Below are 20088 nucleotides of genomic sequence, written 5' to 3'. Positions count from 1 at the left end.
GTTTTTTTTTTTATATATGTTAGTACTAGTTTTTGTACTTTTGATGTACCTTTTATGCACATATTAGTTATTCTTATATTACAGCATTTATATTTCACTCGTGTAAAGATTTCAATTTTCTAATATACCTGCAATATCATGCACAAATATAATTTATTATTAATTCATTAAAGTTTTCATCCAATTTTTTGAAAAAATGGATCAATTGTGTAATGCAGTTAGTTTTAAAATTAATGATTGTAGTTTTTCTTTTTAAATATTGTTAAACTATTATTAAGGTATCATTCATCTTTTTAATTAAAAAGATACATAAAGCAAATTTTATTATTAATACATAATTTGTTGTAACATCCAAATTAGTCTAAAACTATAAAAAGCATATTAATAAATATGCCCATATTAGCATATTAATATAACCATTTAAAAATTTAAAGAATAAAACAGGATACATTGCATTCTAAATGTTTACAATGTCTTCTTTTTGGTTATGATTAAATCAAATTGCAGTCAGCAATCAAGTTATATAATTTTATTAGAAGAAGAATACAATTTAATAATTGCAAGTACATTGACCATGGTAAATCTAAAAACATCTAATTTAGTGTATAACAAATGCATTTATTATCTATAAAAATTTTAATTAAGTTCTTAAGATAAGTGTTTTAACCATTTGTATTTTGTGTGTAAGGCTGTTCATACATTTAAATTAATTAGAATATTCGTATTCCGAAAACAATATAAAAGTGCATAATATATTAGGGTAAAACTAAAAATGTATAAAGTTAAATCCTCAAGAATCATTAGGAGCATTCTTACAAATTTTTTAAATTGACACATCAAATGAGTGTCAATGTTACATACACAAATCAAAGCAACATATAGTAGATGCTCGCCTAGGGTTTCTTGCATATTTGTACAACTGTATAAACGTCCCATCATTACTGGAAAGTATGGTATTGTAATTGCCTAAAATATTTATATCTATTTTTATGTATGTACAGAGATCTTTGTTACTATGGAGTATAAAGGACCAAGAAAATTGTTTGACACTTTAATATTCTTAATTACCTTTCCAAATATATGATCCAGTTTTAACACCAGTAGTATGTTGACAACAAAAGCTAGCAACACATAATTTATGCGGTTTGTTAGTATTCTAGGCAGTACAAAATTTGTATGAACTGAAGTACTTGAAATATCTTCAATTTCAGTTCTTGTATCATTATATTTATTTCTTGAAATCGTTGATAGACCGTTCAAAATATCATCCGACTTGGAAACATTTACATTATTAATTTGATCGTTACATCTGTCTGTAATCATATAACGAATCTTGTTGAAAATTACATATACAAGAAGATACTCTTGATTTTAAAATACATTACCTGGTATTGTACCATTTACATTTGATTGCACGCTACCACAAGAAACATCTATGTACAAAGATTAAATTATAATATTAATAAATCCCCAGTAATATTCAGAGTAATAACTATAAGCTGAACAAAACCAATGGGCACATTCATAAATAAAACAGTTGTAACAAAAACATGTTTACCTTCTGATTCGATATTATTCTTCTGACCAATAATTTTTAATAAACGTCTCTCCGCGTTTTCCAAAATTCGTTTTCTTCTCGCATCTCTCTTAGCACTGATATCTTCCATAGTTTTCGTTATATTTCGATTGGTTGAATGTCAAAGGTTAAATTTGGATTTCTTCCCAAGAAAATAATTCATTTGACAATTTGAATGCGATGAATAATACATAGAATCTATCACCCAAGAAAACTTAGAAGTAATTTTTGAAATCTAGAAAATCAATGTTTGCATTTAATGCTTCAATTTGTTGCAATGTACTCGTGATCGTATATATCGCTGGAAAAAGAATTGATTTTCATAATAATAATAACACTAGATGAATGTTATCAATGAATAGCGAATGGTCAATTAACCCCTTAAACAGGGAAAGAATTCTTATAAGTTTAAAAGAACCTTTTAACTCCTTAACCACTCGGTAAGGAGTTTTAGTGATTTATTGGACGAATAATGGGAGTAAATATACCCGTTCTCCCCGCTGAAAGAGTTAATAGTGCTAATCTTATTTTCACAAGTTTGTTTTACTGATTTATAAACTCTTTCAACGAACAAAATGCACAATTACGTTGCAGATATGACATATAATAGTTCGACGAATCTAGTGCTCGCCTTCTATAAAATCATTTAATAATCAGAGTAGTGTTACTATTAACAGATGTTAATTAGTAATTTAATTATTGTCTCTATTTCAATATTCACTTCACTATCACGGACTACATGCACTATTTGAAACACTTGAAAAAGCACATCATTCAAATAGATTTCATGTAAATTTATATATTTAAACAGAAAACATTATCCATCGTATGCAATTCTACACATGACGCGCGCGCGCGCATACAACACCACGCAAATGAATTTTAAGCTACGTATCGCAAAAAATTAGTCAACCTTTCACATTATGATTGTGCAATGGAAACGCGCCGTATACTTAAGGCATTCTAGCAACTACCTTTGCATTTTTGATGAATTCCGGCTGGACTTCGCGGCTTTTTGGCGGGTTAAAGATTTTGTCGGTATTTCACGTATTACATTAAAAATTTAACTAATCGTAAGGATGGGGGATAAAGACGGCGGTAAGAATAAAATTCGTTGCTTTACATCCTTGTCAAGCTTTCTAATCGTTCGAATAATTAAAGCGATCGGTTCGTTCAAAGGACGCTTTTGTATCATAGTAAACAAGATTGTTTTACACAAGAAATTTTTATAAATTAATTTTTGTTAGAAATAAAATACGTCTTTCAAAGTTGTTCGATTTATTTTCAATATTTAATTATGATCGGAACGAGATGTAAAATGTTTCTGTATCGTGAAATTGAAAAGTCCATGAAAAAAATTTATATTTACTGACCGGCAGGTTATATTATCACAAAAGATATTTTCACTAACAACCTTGATCTGTTTTTAATTTTATATTCTGTGTGCGTTTTTCTTAAATAATTAAATTAATCGATCTAAAATATTTGTTTATTTGTTACAAATATGAAAAGTGTACGAACTAAATATTTTCTTTGCTTTTACATACTTTCTTTTCTATCACTTCATAATAAAATAATACATAGTTGATTGTGTTTAAGATCTATGTTTACACTAAATTACTTTTTAAGTAATTAACATATTTTACACTATATTTTATTGCAGAGACTTTTGACGATGCTGTAGAGGAAAGAGTTATTAATGAAGAATATAAAATATGGAAAAAAAATACTCCCTTTTTGTACGACCTTGTGATGACGCATGCTTTAGAATGGCCATCATTAACTGCTCAGTGGTTGCCAGATGTAACCAGACCAGAAGGAAAAGATTATTCTGTACATCGGCTTATTCTAGGTACACATACTTCGGACGAACAAAATCATTTACTTATTGCTAGTGTTCAGTTGCCAAACGAAGATGCTCAATTCGACGCATCTCATTATGATAATGAAAAAGGCGAATTTGGAGGATTTGGCTCTGTTAGTGGAAAAATAGAGATTGAAATAAAGATAAATCACGAGGGGGAGGTAAACAGAGCAAGATACATGCCTCAAAATCCTTGCGTAATTGCAACTAAAACACCATCTAGCGACGTACTTGTTTTCGATTACACAAAACATCCTAGTAAACCAGACCCAAACGGGGAATGTCAACCTGATTTAAGGTAAATAAAGCAAAGGATTTCTTTTCAAATGATCGTGCAATGTTAATTCTTTTATGAATTTTATTTATCAACTCTTGATTAGATTGAGGGGACATCAAAAGGAAGGTTACGGCCTTTCGTGGAATCCAAATCTCAATGGATACTTGCTTAGTGCGTCCGACGACCATACCATCTGTCTGTGGGATATTAATGCGCCACCCAAAGAAAATCGCGTTATAGATGCGAAAACAATCTTCACCGGGCACACGGCTGTCGTCGAAGACGTAGCTTGGCATCTGTTGCACGAATCTTTATTCGGTTCCGTTGCAGATGATCAAAAGTTAATGATTTGGGACACGAGGTAATTATGTACTATTATTATCGATGGAATAAAAAGGAGTAAATATTGTGCAAGAAATTTTCAAGAAATTGTTTTCAATCATAGGTGTAACAACACTAGCAAGCCAAGTCATACAGTTGATGCTCACACTGCTGAAGTTAATTGTTTAAGTTTCAATCCGTATTCGGAATTTATTCTCGCGACTGGTAGCGCTGATAAAACGGTAGCGCTGTGGGATTTGAGGAACCTTAAGCTAAAATTACATTCTTTTGAATCTCATAAAGACGAGATCTTTCAAGTTCAGTGGTCACCCCATAATGAAACGATATTAGCTAGTAGTGGAACAGATAGGCGTCTACACGTATGGGATCTTAGTAAAATTGGTGAGGAGCAGTCTAGCGAGGATGCCGAAGATGGTCCACCAGAATTATTGGTAAATTCGATATATCTGTTTCTAGAGATTAGCTGTACGCTACCCCTTACAGTAGGAATATTATGTATTTGTTTAAATTTTACAGTTTATACATGGTGGCCACACTGCAAAGATCAGTGACTTCTCATGGAATCCAAACGAACCGTGGGTAATATGTTCTGTGTCAGAGGACAATATAATGCAAGTGTGGCAAATGGCTGAAAATATTTACAACGATGAAGAACCGGATACGCCAGCCAGTGAACTAGAAGCTGGTGCCTCATAAACCGTGAGAAATAATAAAGATTAAATTATTTGATATTGACATTTTCTACCAACATAAATGCGCTCGCGCGCGAAACCAATGATCCAAACTATAAGTAAAACGTTAAAACGAAAAGATCATCAAAAAGCAATAATGCCTATTTTTACTACCGATTTGAAGGTCAATTTGCCAAGTTACATACAGATTTCCACAATCGACTAAATGAACGTCGGATATGTGAATTCGATGTTTCTTAGATGTAATCGATGCTTGTATTTCCCTGATCCTTGTACGATCACGATACACATTATGTACGAAACTGTAGGAAAATCAGTTTTTCCATGCGTTCTGTGATGTAATTTCTTACGTTCTTATAAACTTGCATTCTATGTTGGATCACTTTCGACGAAAGATTAGTTTTAATTCTCGGTTAAAACTTACTAGACGCCGCAACTACTAGGTTTATTGAAAAGAAAAAGAATTACGTAAAATGTTTGTGTTTGGTGGTAGGAAAATTAATTTTATTCGAATCTAACCAAACATGACTTGTTCAATAACTTAAGTACTTCGGTAAAATGTTGTTATTTCTCTGTTTAAAACTATAACAAAATAAATAACACGCGCACACATACACACGCACACATACACACACAGTCCCCGATATTTGTACTCGAGGATATTCTTTCTGTTCTTTTTCGTATCAATTTTGCGTTACTATTGTCGAAATAGTTCTACTAAATCGGCGAAGGATGAAACATATTGTAGAAGTATACGATGAAAATACAACGGAAAAGGGACGAGTCTTCGACGTTTGTAAAGTAATTTCATCGTTTCCTTTTATATTTGGCAGATACAGGTATCTTGGGTGTCTTTTAATACTTTAAATAATAAAGTCAACCGTACATGTACAACTTTTCATTATTCGTTTTTCTTTATTTCTCGTCTTCTTCTTACATTTTCATTAAACACATTATCGTTGCATCGTCGTTAGCACTGAATATTGAAACTATTTTTTGGCACTTGGTAGAGAAAGGTACGAATACATGATACCTCGGTCAAATAAACGTCCGAGGATTGTTTCGTGTATCGAATAAACATTGTTCCCACAATTATACAGCCGTGTTCGAAAGCTCGTTGTATATTTCGTCGAGTAAAGAATTTTCGCAAACCGTATCTGGTCTGTGCAGGGACATTGTGTCGATATCGACGGTATCGTCCATGCTTGTTATTCTGTAAAAGGAAAAGAGCGGGTTTAAGTCTTAATGGTGGTTACTTTCGAAGCTTACGTTGATTAATCTCGGACCCTTGGTGTCATTACCAAAATCTGCGCGTTAAATACACGTCGCTTATAGAGCGTGACCTCTGCCTGTTGTGCATGCAAAATGAATCTTTAGCGAAATAGAAAAATGGGTACAAAGAAATTAGACGATTTTCGGGTAGCCTTTTCGTTACCTCTTATTGACGTTTTGTCGTTTAATGCCATCGAGTAAGTTGACAATTGGCGGTGTTAAAGTTGGTCGAAATATCTGCGAGAAGGATCGAGTAGTTGATCAAACCTTGACAGTGTTCGAGGAAACGTGCAAATTTTGAAAGAGAGAAAAAAAAAGAAAAGAAAAGAAATATTATATATACATACGTGTGTATAATTAGTACTCTTACCGTGACGGGAGCGCTTCGCATTTCACGAAGATCGATGTTTCTAAATAAATCATGAACGAGAAGCTCTTCGATGATTTTGTGACGATTAGTTGGTTCGCCGAATATAAATTTCAGTAACTCGATAACCTGTATACGTGAACAATTCGATCAGTTCCCAAACTCGTGAGAGAAAGTTTGCGTATTTTTTCATGGACCACCGGATAAATGGAACAACGATCGGTCGAAGCGCGCGAATTTCAACGGTTTCGTTTATTTTTCTCTCAGACTCGCATCGTCCGGGAACTTCTCCCGATCGATCGTACGTCTTCGACCACACGTTGCTTCTTCTCACAGTTACGCGAGCGTCGCTACCGCTACAATTCTTACGGGTACCATGAAAAAATCGAGCCGAGTGACAATGTCGTACGGTCGAGAAAGAAAAAAAAAAAAGTAAGCGAGCGGATGAGTGCGATCGACAGATAGTTAAATAGATAGATAGATAGAGAGAGATTTGTACTTGTGGATACATTTCAAGATCCGAGAGATGCACGGAATTCGGTTTAAACGATCGTAATTCGTAACCAGCGCACATTTCGAATAGCATATGACCTAAAAGGACATTCGACGTTGGGTAAGATATTTTTTGTTAGTAAAAAAAAAAATAAAATAACGATGCTTATGCTTCGATCGAACGATAACTTGAAATCGATCTTACCGAAACATATCGTGTCGATGGTGGTGCTCGTTTGCGAAATTCGTGAAGCGATCACCGGATGTATACGACTGGTGAAACCGAGAAGCGTGTTCTCGAGGCCGGCGAGCCGCGCGACACCGTTTTGGACGAGCACGTTTCCCGAATGCAAATGGGTCACGGTTGGGAATCCTCTTTCTTTCAAAAAGATCAACGCTTCCAACACTTGCCGCCCCATTTGTTGAACCTGGGGCAAGGGGAGTCCCTTGCCCCTGGAAGCGTACTTCTGGCCCCAATCTTCGTTCCAGCCTGTTCTTTCGATCTATCGAACAGGAACAGCCACGCGTCACAAATCACCTCGTTTCTCGTCGGATCGGTGTTGCCGCGCGATTACCCCGTACACTACTCACCCCGTATATCAAGTCTTTCAGACTACCTTGACTGATCGGTTGGACCAGGATCACGTAATTCTGGTTCTCGTATTCGAGAAAATCGATATCGAATATAGGACATATGTACGGATGTTGCAACGCTAAGAACAAATCGTTTAAGATATTTTTCGTCAACGGAGAAATACTCAATGAACAATTTCGGCTCAACGGAGCCAACGTGATCAGTCGATCGGTCTTCAGGGAAGTGTCTCTCACCGCGAACCAGTGTTTGTCCATTCTCGAGCCTGAAACATCAGAGAGAGGAAAGAAAAAAAAGAAAACAAATACCGTAGTAGCCAAGTTTCTTTCTACGACCGAGATACGAAAGCGCGTAACGTTATCACCGCACTTAACGCATGAAGAACGAAAGACCTTCCTCCGGTGATCGAATATCCCGGAAACCCGGGTACACGGACCCGCCACTGGGACCAAGTCTTCACCGAGTTATTCCTCGAGGAGGAAGGACACTCGTTCCCGCGCTGGAATACTTACGTAGCCGTTTATGCGCGCGTTTTACACGCTGGAAAATAAAGAGGGGCAGAAACGAGAGGAGGGACAGGACGATCGGGCTTACCGAGATTATTCAGCTGCTTGATGAGACTGTAGCGTGGCGTTCCTCGGATATAAGCCTGGCAGATTGATAAGGCACGGTCCCGGGATCTTTTCTCCATTTCCATGTACTCGCCAACGTCCTCGCAAACGGACGGTCCGTGACCTAGTGCCGTGTAGCTGTGTCTTCCATTTCTGTCTCGGGCACACGCCAAGTGATATACAACAACGAGGAACGGATTTTCGTTTCGTTGTGTACGAGGGCAACCGTGACTGGACCGCGCCCTCGGAAACGCGCGAACATCGTTTTTCGTCCCGTGCGTCTTTTTCTACATTGTACGCGCACACCTCCGCCGTTTGACCTATTTCGAAGTGGAAACGAACGTACGCGCGGAATCGCGACAGTCGCCGGATAAACGGGGTCGTAGATCCCTTGCCTCTTATCGAGGTAACCGAGACGTTAGCTTCGTTCGCGTATTCCTCGCTACCCAATGCCTCCTTCCCTTGCTCGTGTTGTTGAACGTGCGATCGGTCGATCTATTACCAACGATCCGCTTTGTACGAAACCGAGGACACACTTGTTGCCAAGTGACCGTTCTTTCCACTTGCCGATACAATGAAACGAACGCGGCGGTTCTCACGCAAATATCGAGGTTCTACGCGTATCTCGAATGGCTCATTGAATAGGGAAAAATTGAACGCGAGCTGCAGGGCTTGGGAGGAGCTTTGAAGTTTTCCTCTTTGTTTCGCGCGGACAGGACGAGGTGTGTGTCTCGCAACTGTATAGTACATCGGGCAATTACGAAAATAATCATTCGTTTACCTTTGCTCGCGATGCGTTGTTCGGAAAGTCGTTTCGTTTTTTTTTTCTTTTTGGGTAAATGAAAGACGATTTTTTTAGAGCGTAAAAACATTTCATTAAATTGTATACTTTTCGTTTTGGAAAACAAGACGATTCTCCAAACGAGCCAATAAATTTTCTTCCCCGTTTGTAGGAATCGTAAGTTTCGACCTTGTCGCGTCCTTCGCGTCTTTATTTTCTCGATCTTTCAGCGTTTCGTAATTAACCCTTTGCACTCGAGGCCTTTTACGCTCGCGCAAACCAGCAACTCGATTTCGGCCAAATTGGGCAAACATTTTACAGATACTTTAAAAAAATTTATAAACGAACAAGCGTATACAAATAATAAAATTTCAGCGCTGCTGAAATTTCACACTTCAAATCGGCGCCGCTCGAGTGCAAAGGGTTAAAATCTGCGATAGCCGAAAACAATCGGATGGAAAGAACGAGAAAGGAAAGCAGACGGCGATAGTTTTCGGTGTTCGTCGAATTATTCGTGAAATCGTAATCGTGTTTAACGACAATTCGTCGGTCGGGTGAACGGTTTCCCGAGCGGTGCCAATAACGGATTAGATTCTCGAATCAGCGACTACAAACCGGATCGACCGCGTTACCAACGAGCAGCCAGTCATCTGTCCATACGAGTGCAAGGGTTTCATCCAATTAGACGACAGTTGTAAAATAATGTCGGTGCGTTCTCGACGACGGTTTGCGATTTTTTCTTTCCTTTCCTCTTCAACTTTTTTTATTTCCGCGAACGAACGTCATCTGCCGCGATTTCGGTACTCGTACGTTCCGCGAGGGTTTCTGCATCGTCACGATGGAACCGTGTCGAAACAGAAGTTTAACGAACGTCGTATAGACACATAGTATGTTTACTGTGTTTTCGGTCGTTGTAAGTTCTTTGGATCGACACGCGGATCGTTCGAAACGCGTAAGCGTATTGGCGCGCGATCGACAGTTCGAGCGATCGTTACGCGATCGAATCGAATCGACGAACCCCCCACCACCACCGACTAGGTTCCCGTGTACGCGATACGTGCTTGTTTCGCTTCGTGACGCGCTCGTCGTGCAATCAAGGTAGCGAGGAGGATGCTCGAAATCGATCGATACGCTCGGTAAAAGATATTTCAGAAACGTCGGAGAGCTCTTCGGTCACGAGCGTTAACAGGTTCGAACTCGGGAGAGCAGGTAGCAACGCGCGATTTTGCTGTCGTTGGCTGTAATCGAGTAACTCGGCTCGTATCGATTGTACGATACGTTCCGTTTTCCCTCGTTCGTCGCGCGGGCGATCGGTAAACAGTTGGACTCGGTTAACGAAGTGGAAAAAAAAAAATAGCTACCGAACGGTTACAGTGGTTGTTAATTACCTGACATCGGAGTCCTTGCAACCCCGTGCGGCGGACACGCGACTGAACAATATTTTTGCTAGATTGTCGATTTTATTGGTCAATTGGTAGCCCTTCTCTTCGTCGCTGTCCTCGTCCTCGATACTCGCGCTTCTTCCACGGCGCAGAGTTCCCCGTGCGGATACTATAGCCTCGGAATCGAGTTCGATGGCACTCTGAGTTCTCCGATTGACGGCGCGACGTTTTCGCCGCGTTCTCGGCCGTTCCTGCCAGAATCGGTCGTGACCGGTAACGACCGGTTCCTTGTGCTCCTCGTCCTTCTTGTTCAAGTTCTGATAGAGGTTGAACATTTTGCCCGAGCGACTCGTACCGCGCGCCGTTTCGGATCGTCGACCTCCGTATCCACTCCCACGGGTAATAAATTATTTCCTACGTACGCGTTCCGCGACGCCTCAACCTACCCGTTGCAACGAATCGCGCGCGTTTATCGTTACCATTACAGGCTAGGTTCGACGAATCTCGACTCTTCTCGCCCCTTCAATCTTTTTTCTCTTTTTTTCTTTTCTCTTACCTGCGCCACCGGGTGGTTTTCTTCCGCGCGCTTTCGTTTCTAATGGTGCAATTTCACGTCCCTGTTCCTTTCTCGGTCCCCTTGTCCCTCGCGGTTAACGTCGAACGAATCCGCGGAACACATGGTATTCGTATTTCGTAACGAACGATCAAATTCGCGCGATGCTTCGTCGTTCTTCACCAATTATCATCGAACGATCGTTCCCGCGATCTCGAGACATTCCCACCGATCGACTCGCAAGAACGATACGACGACGCGGTGATTATCGCGAGAAAAATGAAAACGGTTGTTTTCGTTGTTGCTGCTACTTAACGCACGGTTCGGTCCGTTGCGCGTACGATTCCGTTTGGAACGAATTTTACTCGCGCACAAGTGAGCACGTTTCGCGTGTACATGGAGAGACGCACACGTACGGATACGGGCGCGCGTTCTTTCTCGTTAGCGAATTCTGGTCCCCCCTCGATATCGGCGTCGAATCGCCGGGTGTTAGGCCGTTGATAGGCCGTGCAACTCGTTGAGAACGATTTACAAAAGTAGGGTAAGAGTGCAGGGATGATGCGCGCGGTACTGCGACACTGCGAACCGCGCGCGCCGCGACGCAACGCGACTAACCTACCCACCAGACCCGGCTGGAACACCGACGAACACTGATCGTCGACTCAGCGCCCGTTTTGCAGCCCGGCCTGACTGACACAGATTCGCTGCATTGGTAGTCGAACAGCTGGTATAGTTCGCCACGGTACTCGTCACTGCGCAATCACGCTTCGTCGTTTTGCGAACTGAAAGAGCGCCGACGATAACGACATCGTCCGCCTCGCGTCTCTCCTGGAACGTTTCCACGATTTTTTACGGATTCATCCCCGTCGTAACTCGCCCACGGGCCTCTTTCTCTGAATGTGGATTTATTTACATACCGCCCCCCTCCCTTCCGTGTTCCGAGTTCCGCGTCCCGATTCCCGACCGGATAAAGATATTAACCCATTTGCATCATCGGTCTCCTTAGGATGCCGCGTTCAAACATCAGCGACGTTCAACTAACGACTGACCTGTACCACCGCGAGCGGTTGATCGTATGTGCAGTAACGAGCATCAAAATTATTTAATAATATACTGTTTAAAACGATTAATACATAATATTATATAGCAAAATATCTTTTTATAGACTCTTTTGCGTGCCGCAACACTCATAGAGGCAGTTTGAAAGATTATCGCAAAAAAGTAAAACTTATTTAGAATACACTGATGTATATCAAACTAATGGAACCAAAAAGTTCTCAGAAATGGTTAAACGTACCAGTTGCAACTGGTAAAATGGGAGTCGTAGGCTCGCGGACTATTCCGCGCTCGGTGATAGTCGACAGTCGCCACTCGTGTATTATTCCGTGCTAGGTAATAGTGTACAGTCGCGACTCGCGAATTATTCAGCGCATTGATGTAAATGGGTTAAAAATCTGAAAATTTCAAAATTTAAATATTTCAAAATTTGAAAATTAAATATTTGAACCTGTAAAGATTTGGAAATTTAAATATTGGAAAATTTAAAAATTTGAAAATTCAAAAATTTAAATATTTGAAAATTAAAAAATTTGTAAATTCAAAAATTCAAATATTTAACAATTTGAAAATTCAAATATTCAAAATTTTGAAAATTCAAATATTTAAAAATTTGAAAATTCAAAAATTTAAAAATTTGAAAATTCAAATACTTAAAAATTCAAAAATTTGAAAATTCAAATATTTAAAAATTCAAAAATTCAAATATTTGAAAATTCAAATATTCAAAAATTTGAAAACTCAAATTTCAAATATTTAAAAATTTGAAAATTTGAAAATTCAAATATTCAAAAATTTGAAAATTCAAATTTCAAATATTTAAAAATTTGAAAATTCAAATATTTAAAAATTCAAAAGTTTAAAAATTCAAAAACTAAAAAATTCAAATATTTAAAAATTCAAAAATTTGAAAATTCAAATATTTAAAATTCAAAAATTTGAAAATTCAAATATTTAAAAATTCAAAAATTTGAAAATTCAAATATTTAAAAATTCGAAAATTTGAAAATTCAAATATTTAAAAATTTGAAAATTCAAATATTTAAAAATTCAAAAATTTGAAAATTCAAATATTTGAAAATTTGAAAATTCAAATTTCAAATATTTAAAAATTTGAAAATTCAAAAATTCAAATATTTAAAAATTTGAAAATTCAAATATTTAAAAATTCAAAAATTTGAAAATTCAAATATTTAAAAATTCAAAAATTTGAAAATTCAAATATTTAAAAATTCAAAAATTTGAAAATTCAAATATTTAAAAATTCAAAAATTTAAAAATTTGAAAATTCAAATATTTAAAAATTCAAAAATTTGAAAATTCAAATATTTAAAAATTCAAAAATTTGAAAATTCAAAAATTCAAATATTTAAAAATTCAAAAATTTGAAAATTCAAAAATTCAAAAATTTGAAAATTCAAATATTTGAAAATTTGAAAATTCAAATTTCAAATATTTAAAAATTTGAAAATTCAAAAATTTGAAAATTCAAATATTTAAAAATTCAAAAATTTGAAAATTCAAATATTTAAAAATTTAAAAATTTGAAAATTCAAATATTTAAAAATTCAAAAATTTGAAAATTCAAATATTTAAAAATTTGAAAATTCAAATATTTAAAAATTTGAAAATTCAAATATTTGAAAATTCAAAAATTTGAAAATTCAAATATTTAAAAATTCAAAAATTTGAAAATTCAAATATTTGAAAATTTGAAAATTCAAATTTCAAATATTTAAAAATTTGAAAATTCAAAAATTCAAATATTTAAAAATTTGAAAATTCAAATATTTAAAAATTCAAAAATTTGAAAATTCAAATATTTAAAAATTCAAAAATTTGAAAATTCAAATATTTAAAAATTCAAAAATTTGAAAATTCAAATATTTAAAAATTCAAAAATTTAAAAATTTGAAAATTCAAATATTTAAAAATTCAAAAATTTGAAAATTCAAATATTTAAAAATTCAAAAATTTGAAAATTCAAAAATTCAAATATTTAAAAATTCAAAAATTTGAAAATTCAAAAATTCAAAAATTTGAAAATTCAAATATTTGAAAATTTGAAAATTCAAATTTCAAATATTTAAAAATTTGAAAATTCAAAAATTTGAAAATTCAAATATTTAAAAATTCAAAAATTTGAAAATTCAAATATTTAAAAATTTAAAAATTTGAAAATTCAAATATTTAAAAATTCAAAAATTTGAAAATTCAAATATTTAAAAATTTGAAAATTCAAATATTTGAAAATTCAAATATTTGAAAATTCAAATATTTGAAAATTCAAAAATTTAAAAATTTGAAAATTCAAATATTTGAAAATTTGAAAATTCAAATTTCAAATATTTAAAAATTTGAAAATTCAAAAATTCAAATATTTAAAAATTTGAAAATTCAAATATTTAAAAATTCAAAAATTTGAAAATTCAAATATTTAAAAATTCAAAAATTTGAAAATTCAAATATTTAAAAATTCAAAAATTTAAAAATTTGAAAATTCAAATATTTAAAAATTCAAAAATTTGAAAATTCAAATATTTAAAAATTCAAAAATTCAAATATTTGAAAATTCAAATATTCAAAAATTTGAAAACTCAAATTTCAAATATTTAAAAATTTGAAAATTTGAAAATTCAAATATTCAAAAATTTGAAAATTCAAATTTCAAATATTTAAAAATTTGAAAATTCAAATATTTAAAAATTCAAAAGTTTAAAAATTCAAAAACTAAAAAATTCAAATATTTAAAAATTCAAAAATTTGAAAATTCAAATATTTAAAATTCAAAAATTTGAAAATTCAAAGATTTAAAAATTCAAATATTTAAAAATTTGAAAATTTTAAGGTTTGAAAATTATATACTTAAAAATTTCAAAATTTGAAAATTCAGAAACTTGAGAATTCAAAAATTTGATAATTGAAATATTTTAAAATTTTAATATTTAGAAATTTAAGAATTTAAAGATTCGGAAATTTATTAATTTGAAAATTTTTAAAATTTTAGAATGTAATGCCCTCGGAACGACCGCGAAATACGACGACTGCTCGCCACCGACATTGTTTCGTTTTTTTTTAACGATTCTATTGAGCGTTTCGTTTTAATTTCAAGTCATTTGTTTTACCTTTATGGGAAGAGTGATCGAGATACAAAATAACATTCAAGGGAGAACGATAAAGTACGTTTATGGGAGAAAGAATAAAGTTAGGAACTTGTCCTTGATCGCGTTCATTTGTACGGTTATTTTGAACATTCTGTTCGCGCTGACATACCTGCCGATCGGATCACGTCGTCTCGAACGCGTTGAAAGATTCGATCTACAGGTTTTGTTCATCCATTGCGTGGTTGCGAACTGATTCTGTCTTGCAAAATTACGCCGAAAAATGTTTACCGTATCGCGATAAATAAAAGCACAGTCGGAACTACTATGGTAGTGGTATCATCGAGGGATCCTCGAGTAGATAATCTGGTTTGCGATGCACGCTGGAACTCTGAGAGATTAAACCACGAGCGTCGGCTTAACGGAAACCTCACGCTTAATCGTTCGCGTTCGGTGGTAATTCGCCCGATGTAGCGTGTCGTTTCGTTATTCGTTTGTTTTTTTTCTGTCGGGACTGTTTAAATTTGAAATACGATAAAACGCGACCCATGGGAATTGATTTATAGATTTTCGCGGGATCAATTTTTAATCCCTCGACAAGGCGACCGTGACAACGCGTTTACGTTTGCGCGTGACGTGACTTGCAGAACGCAACGTGCAGCTTAGCCGTAATATTGTTCGACCGCGAAGAAAGTTGCGACGTATCGTTCCACAGCGGCAGTAAGGACGATTCGATTGTTTCTGTAAATTCATTTCGCTCAAAGCTTGTCGAGTTGTGCAACGTAACGTCCCAAGAAAATATGAATCCGATTAGATTTGGTTAAAACTAGGGCAACTGAACGTGTTTTAGATTCCTCTGACCCCCAAGCTGAACTCGAAGACCGCGTACGAACTTTAATCTCGCTTTGCAGTTTTACGGCTGCTCTCAGGGACGTTCGAAGAAATTTGTTACTGTTTGTTGGTCGGGAAAATATAGTTTTTGAAATTACTTCGTTGACAGTCTCGAAATGAATTTTACTGTTCGTGTACAGTGAACAGACATTTTTACAGTTATCGATCGAAACGATATGCATATCACGAACAACGGTTTAGTCGTATCTTGGATCAGTGTTGATCGTTCGACTTCTCATGCGCGATCATCGTTTTATATTGTAATCGCCAGTCCTCCATCGGCCAATCATGATAAACCTAAGCATAAACGATGCTTGTATTATGTACCGCGCATTTTGTACGTACGCTGTTACTTTGAAGAGTCACTGCACGAAAGTAAGTGCAGGTACAAACGCAGCGTTACCTGAGATACGAATTTCAAAGCTGCGCGTCGAGTAAATTCGTATTCGGCTCGGGGTCCCCACTTGTATTCAATTTTTGGCGGATCGTTGTTCTTGTTTTCGACTATCTTCTCGAGATAATGTTGGGGGACAAATACCTGAACAAACACGAGTGACGTTTCAATTTCATTTTCGTACAAGATACATAACGTTCTACTGCGCTGTTTCTTTTTATTCTTACTTCGTTTATAGAGTGCATGACATTGCCAAAGTATTCGTGATTATTGTCTGGGCTCGAGATACCCAAATTCGTAAGAAACTCCAACAGCCAAGCTGAAGTAATTTAAAAAAAATAACGACGGATTCTTATCTTTTGCGTCTTCCTATAAAGGTGTAAATTACCTTCGGTAGTCAATCCGTCGTGCATAAAGATGTGAGTAAGCACCAGGAATAATAGTACTTGTTGTTTACTTTCGGATTTCGACGAAGCAATCTGCACGTATGGGTTCTCTATCGCGTTGACCAACATGTATTTGGTATCTGGGAGTTCCACTAAGCGATATCCAAAAACCTGTCGACTTGTGCAGTTATGCGAACAAAGATCTAGAAAGTTAGGCAAAATTAAAGTTTAGTTCGTACCTCGAACAGCACGTCTTTTGCTTTAATCATCACTCGATGAAAGTGTTTTCCCTGGCCGCCAAAAACGTTCTTGATTATACGTCGTTTATTCGTAACTTGTTTTTTCTTGTCTAATACGAAAAGGTACCTTATCACGCTATTAACTAGTTGATTTTCTTCATCCGTAATCGGGCGATTGGTAAGAGATCCTTGCGATCTTCGATTATCGTGTGACAAAGCATTGCTCGTACTTGTGCTTGGAACAGGCTGCGACAGACTCTTAACAACGTTACTTTTTGTCTTGGTGGTCGCTTGCGACAAGCATCTATCATAGTGCGAGCTCGATTTGTTTCGTGGTAAACCTGTGTTTCGAAGTAGAAAGTTGTCGATCCAGTTTATACGGTAAAAGAGAAGATACACGATAAACACATTACTGTTATTACTTACCCATCTTATATAATTGCCAACGAAAACGCGTTATTCGAGGAAAAAATATACGTTGTGCGATAGTTCGAGGAAAGAGTTGTTTTTTCTTTTACCGTTTTGAGGTTAAAAAATGTACGATGCGTCCATCGAACAATGCTGCATCTATGATACAGAAAACGAACGAACACGTCAATTTTGGTAACTTCCTTACCGACAGTTTATCTTACTTATCGTTAGTTGGAAATTTTTTAATCAATCGCTCCGTTTCTTGTATACTTTCGTTCATAAAAATCTATTGTATGTCCGGTAAATATCGAGAAACTATTTTAACGAAAAGTAACGTAGAAAATTAGTCGTATAAAATATTCGTACGTAAAATATAACAGTTTATTAACGATGCACGTACGAAAAGTTTACCGAATTCAAATGCCCGGTTCGAAAAAACTACAAATATTTATTCATCGAGAGATAAAATTAAATTCAAATTAATAAACGCGTTAAAAGTGGCGCTACATTCGACTCGTTACCGGCGATGTACAGATAAGATAGCTAGCCCTTGTTACCGGTAAGTACCGCGAGCGTACGATTCTCGAAGCTTTGCGTCGCAAAATTTGCGCGTTCTTTGTGCGAAAGGTATAATCATTTATTATCGTCGAACATCGCCTTGTAATATAATCGAGAACGTTCAACCGTTATACTCTGATTTACGGGGTGAGTACACGCTAATTAATTAAACGCAAATTATGTTTTTACTGTTCGGTTTTCATCGAAAATAAGATTCGCTGTCGTCGTCACGTTTGCGTCGCAGGTTAGTTTCGTTCGGAACGAAAGGGGCATTTTAAAGTTTCGATCGTGCGAATCAATACCGAAAGAACGGTGAACACGGAAAACGAATAACAGTGGTGTATATTTCTATTCGTCGTGTTTGGTTTCAAGATATAGCATAGGAATACCGTAGTACGGTTGGTACATACGGGAGGTTGCATCGAAATGCACGTTCGTCAGGGAACGCGCAACGACTTTGTTGCGTCCGAGATCGTAATCGTAGAGAACCCGGTTCGTTTCGTCTGCTCGTTGATAAATCGATCGAATACACGAAATACGTAGGCGGTGCGATCTCGCGTCGATTGTACACATACGTCGAACAGTTCGATCGCGGTAACCGTACATACGATATTCGCGCAGAGTTCACGGGTAGCGAGCACGTTCGTCGAAGATCGCGCGACGCGGCCACCGAACGACGACGATAACGATCTTCGTCGTTGGCGTCTGAATTTTCGTAAATAGAGAACGGGAGGAGAGCGTGAAAGTATCGATGCGATGCGTCGCGGAACGAAAGAAATGTATCGCGCGTCACGTGATTCGGCCAGAGTGGGCGGGGGGGTGGGGCGTGCTCCCGGTAGACGTATACGTTTTCGCCGGGGACATTGTCAAACGACTGGCTGGTCGGTTGTTTCTCGAACACCCTGTACACTGGTCTGCGCGCACCGTCGCGAAAGAGCGGAGGAAACTGGCTTGTATGCGAGAGCTTGGCGCCACACTGTCGCATCCTATATACAGAATCGCTCTCGCACCGACTACACGAGGAGCACATACTTGGACAGAACACGTACGCACTGCGTGCCTACAGGGGAGAGATAGAGAGACAGATAGCGAGGGAGTTGCGGCCGATTCTCGCAAGAGAACGGTATCGTTCTCTTTGCTCGTTCTTCCTCGTAGCTCGTCTTCCGTTTCTTCTTCGCTTCCCTTTATTAAATTTCTTCGTCCCCGTCCCGTTCCTCCAGTTGGTTCAACGATACGGTTCCACGTTTTCCTAAGTTTTACGATCCGGTTCGGACGCGATGGTTTTTAACTTTACAGTGGTCGGTCGCGCAAACGTTTTCAGGGAGAGGGCGGGGGGCGGTACGATTTAGTTTCTCGGCCCGTTAAAATTCTATCTCGCGCGAGGAATTACCGTACCGCTGTAAACGTCGCGATCGGGTGCAGCGTCCTCTCGTTGGTTCTCTCGGTGGCGTACCGGTAGAGAGGCCGACGCCGCTGTTAATTAAGCGCAGGTACCGATACCTTGTCACCCGCCATTTGCCACTCGTGTTCGCGTTCGTTAGGGTAGGGTAGCCGCGAACCGTACTTACACGCACACGCGGATCGAAATACAAGGAATGCACGGTCCGATTTGTCGCGAGCGATTCGATGGTTCGAGCCGAACCAAAACGCGATCGCGATGCGACTACAAAATGCGGTACGGTGGAACGCGCGTATCTTTCGCCCGGCGGTGTCCCCGTACCGTCTCTCTTCCTCTCTTGCGTCGTCGTCGTCGTTCAGCGTGGAACCGGCCGGACGATTTGTTCCCTTCCGAGTAACACGGCGTCGATGCGCGTTCTCGATACCCGAGAGATGGATACGTAACACGACTACATAGTAAAACAGGCAGCGAGCCAGCGAATCGCCGAACCAACGATCTAGTCGGCCAGACAGCCAGTCAACCGAGCAATTAGACGAGCAACGGGCAAGCCACATGGCAGAGAAAAAGGGAAGTGGAAAATAAAGTAGAATGATTGGCGCGATGCCTGGTTAGTACAGATGGGAGAGTGAAAGATCGGCCCTGGTACGAATTGCGAATCGTATTGGGTCAGACGTTTTCGTCGGCCATCGTTCGGCTCGCTGCGCAAAAATTGCTCGACGATGTTCGGCGTTCCTATCGACGATCGATTCGATCGTACCGTCTTCGTTCACGGTGAACGGTGTATTTCGAGTGACGAGGTTCTCTCGAAAAGTTCTCGCAGTTCTTTTCACCGGTTTTCGAAAAATTTCGTAA

The 20088-nt window shown here is 37.5% G+C and overlaps 4 protein-coding genes across 16 annotated transcripts; 1 reads left to right on the top strand and 3 right to left on the bottom strand.

Moving 5' to 3' along the window:
* Window positions 1–514: 514 nt before the first annotated feature.
* On the bottom strand, window positions 515–2431 carry LOC143155083 (uncharacterized). Of its 5 annotated transcripts, none has more exons than XM_076327382.1 (5): window positions 1995–2431; window positions 1559–1877; window positions 1386–1433; window positions 1069–1313; window positions 515–966 (listed from the first exon to the last, which is right to left on the bottom strand). In XM_076327382.1, the coding sequence occupies exons 2-5, from the start codon at window positions 1665–1667 to the stop codon at window positions 694–696; spliced, it is 675 nt and encodes a 224-aa protein (XP_076183497.1). In that variant the 5' UTR covers window positions 1668–1877; window positions 1995–2431; the 3' UTR covers window positions 515–693. The 5 variants fall into 5 exon arrangements, with proteins under 5 accessions (XP_076183497.1, XP_076183498.1, XP_076183499.1 ...); XM_076327383.1 differs by having other exon boundaries at window positions 1559–1811; XM_076327384.1 differs by having other exon boundaries at window positions 1559–1774.
* An 87-nt stretch (window positions 2432–2518) lies between these two features.
* On the top strand, window positions 2519–5652 carry Caf1-55 (chromatin assembly factor 1 p55 subunit). Of its 2 annotated transcripts, none has more exons than XM_076327379.1 (5): window positions 2519–2674; window positions 3240–3738; window positions 3821–4078; window positions 4163–4490; window positions 4576–5652. In XM_076327379.1, the coding sequence occupies exons 1-5, from the start codon at window positions 2656–2658 to the stop codon at window positions 4753–4755; spliced, it is 1284 nt and encodes a 427-aa protein (XP_076183494.1). In that variant the 5' UTR covers window positions 2519–2655; the 3' UTR covers window positions 4756–5652. The 2 variants fall into 2 exon arrangements, with proteins under 2 accessions (XP_076183494.1, XP_076183495.1); XM_076327380.1 differs by lacking the exon at window positions 2519–2674 and adding an exon at window positions 3000–3019.
* Window positions 5635–11632, bottom strand: Slob (Slowpoke binding protein). 4 transcript variants are annotated; one of them, XM_076327378.1, is made up of 9 exons: window positions 10255–11630; window positions 8069–8238; window positions 7474–7739; window positions 7088–7385; window positions 6890–6981; window positions 6394–6519; window positions 6187–6260; window positions 6053–6100; window positions 5825–5964 (listed from the first exon to the last, which is right to left on the bottom strand). In XM_076327378.1, coding segments are annotated over exons 1-9 (1404 nt in total). In that variant the 5' UTR covers window positions 10584–11630; the 3' UTR covers window positions 5825–5963. The 4 variants fall into 4 exon arrangements, with proteins under 4 accessions (XP_076183490.1, XP_076183489.1, XP_076183493.1 ...); XM_076327376.1 differs by having other exon boundaries at window positions 5828–5964; window positions 6038–6100; window positions 10255–11632; XM_076327375.1 differs by lacking the exon at window positions 6053–6100 and having other exon boundaries at window positions 5635–5964; window positions 10255–11632.
* A 3964-nt stretch (window positions 11633–15596) lies between these two features.
* LOC143143687 (non-structural maintenance of chromosomes element 3 homolog) lies at window positions 15597–19477 on the bottom strand. 5 transcript variants are annotated; one of them, XM_076305252.1, is made up of 7 exons: window positions 18870–19477; window positions 17295–17435; window positions 16869–17209; window positions 16632–16800; window positions 16471–16562; window positions 16253–16387; window positions 15597–16146 (listed from the first exon to the last, which is right to left on the bottom strand). In XM_076305252.1, exons 2-7 carry the CDS (start codon window positions 17296–17298, stop codon window positions 16063–16065), a joined length of 825 nt encoding a protein of 274 aa, XP_076161367.1. In that variant the 5' UTR covers window positions 17299–17435; window positions 18870–19477; the 3' UTR covers window positions 15597–16062. The 5 variants fall into 5 exon arrangements, with proteins under 5 accessions (XP_076161367.1, XP_076161366.1, XP_076161369.1 ...); XM_076305251.1 differs by having other exon boundaries at window positions 18887–19477; XM_076305254.1 differs by having other exon boundaries at window positions 18891–19477.
* Between the last annotated feature and the right edge of the window lie 611 nt (window positions 19478–20088).

Source organism: Ptiloglossa arizonensis, chromosome 2, assembly GCF_051014685.1.
Source record: "Ptiloglossa arizonensis isolate GNS036 chromosome 2, iyPtiAriz1_principal, whole genome shotgun sequence".
Taxonomy (NCBI): domain Eukaryota; kingdom Metazoa; phylum Arthropoda; class Insecta; order Hymenoptera; family Colletidae; genus Ptiloglossa; species Ptiloglossa arizonensis.
The sequence above is the reverse complement of the archived record's forward strand: the minus strand, read 5'-3'. Positions and strand labels throughout refer to the sequence as shown.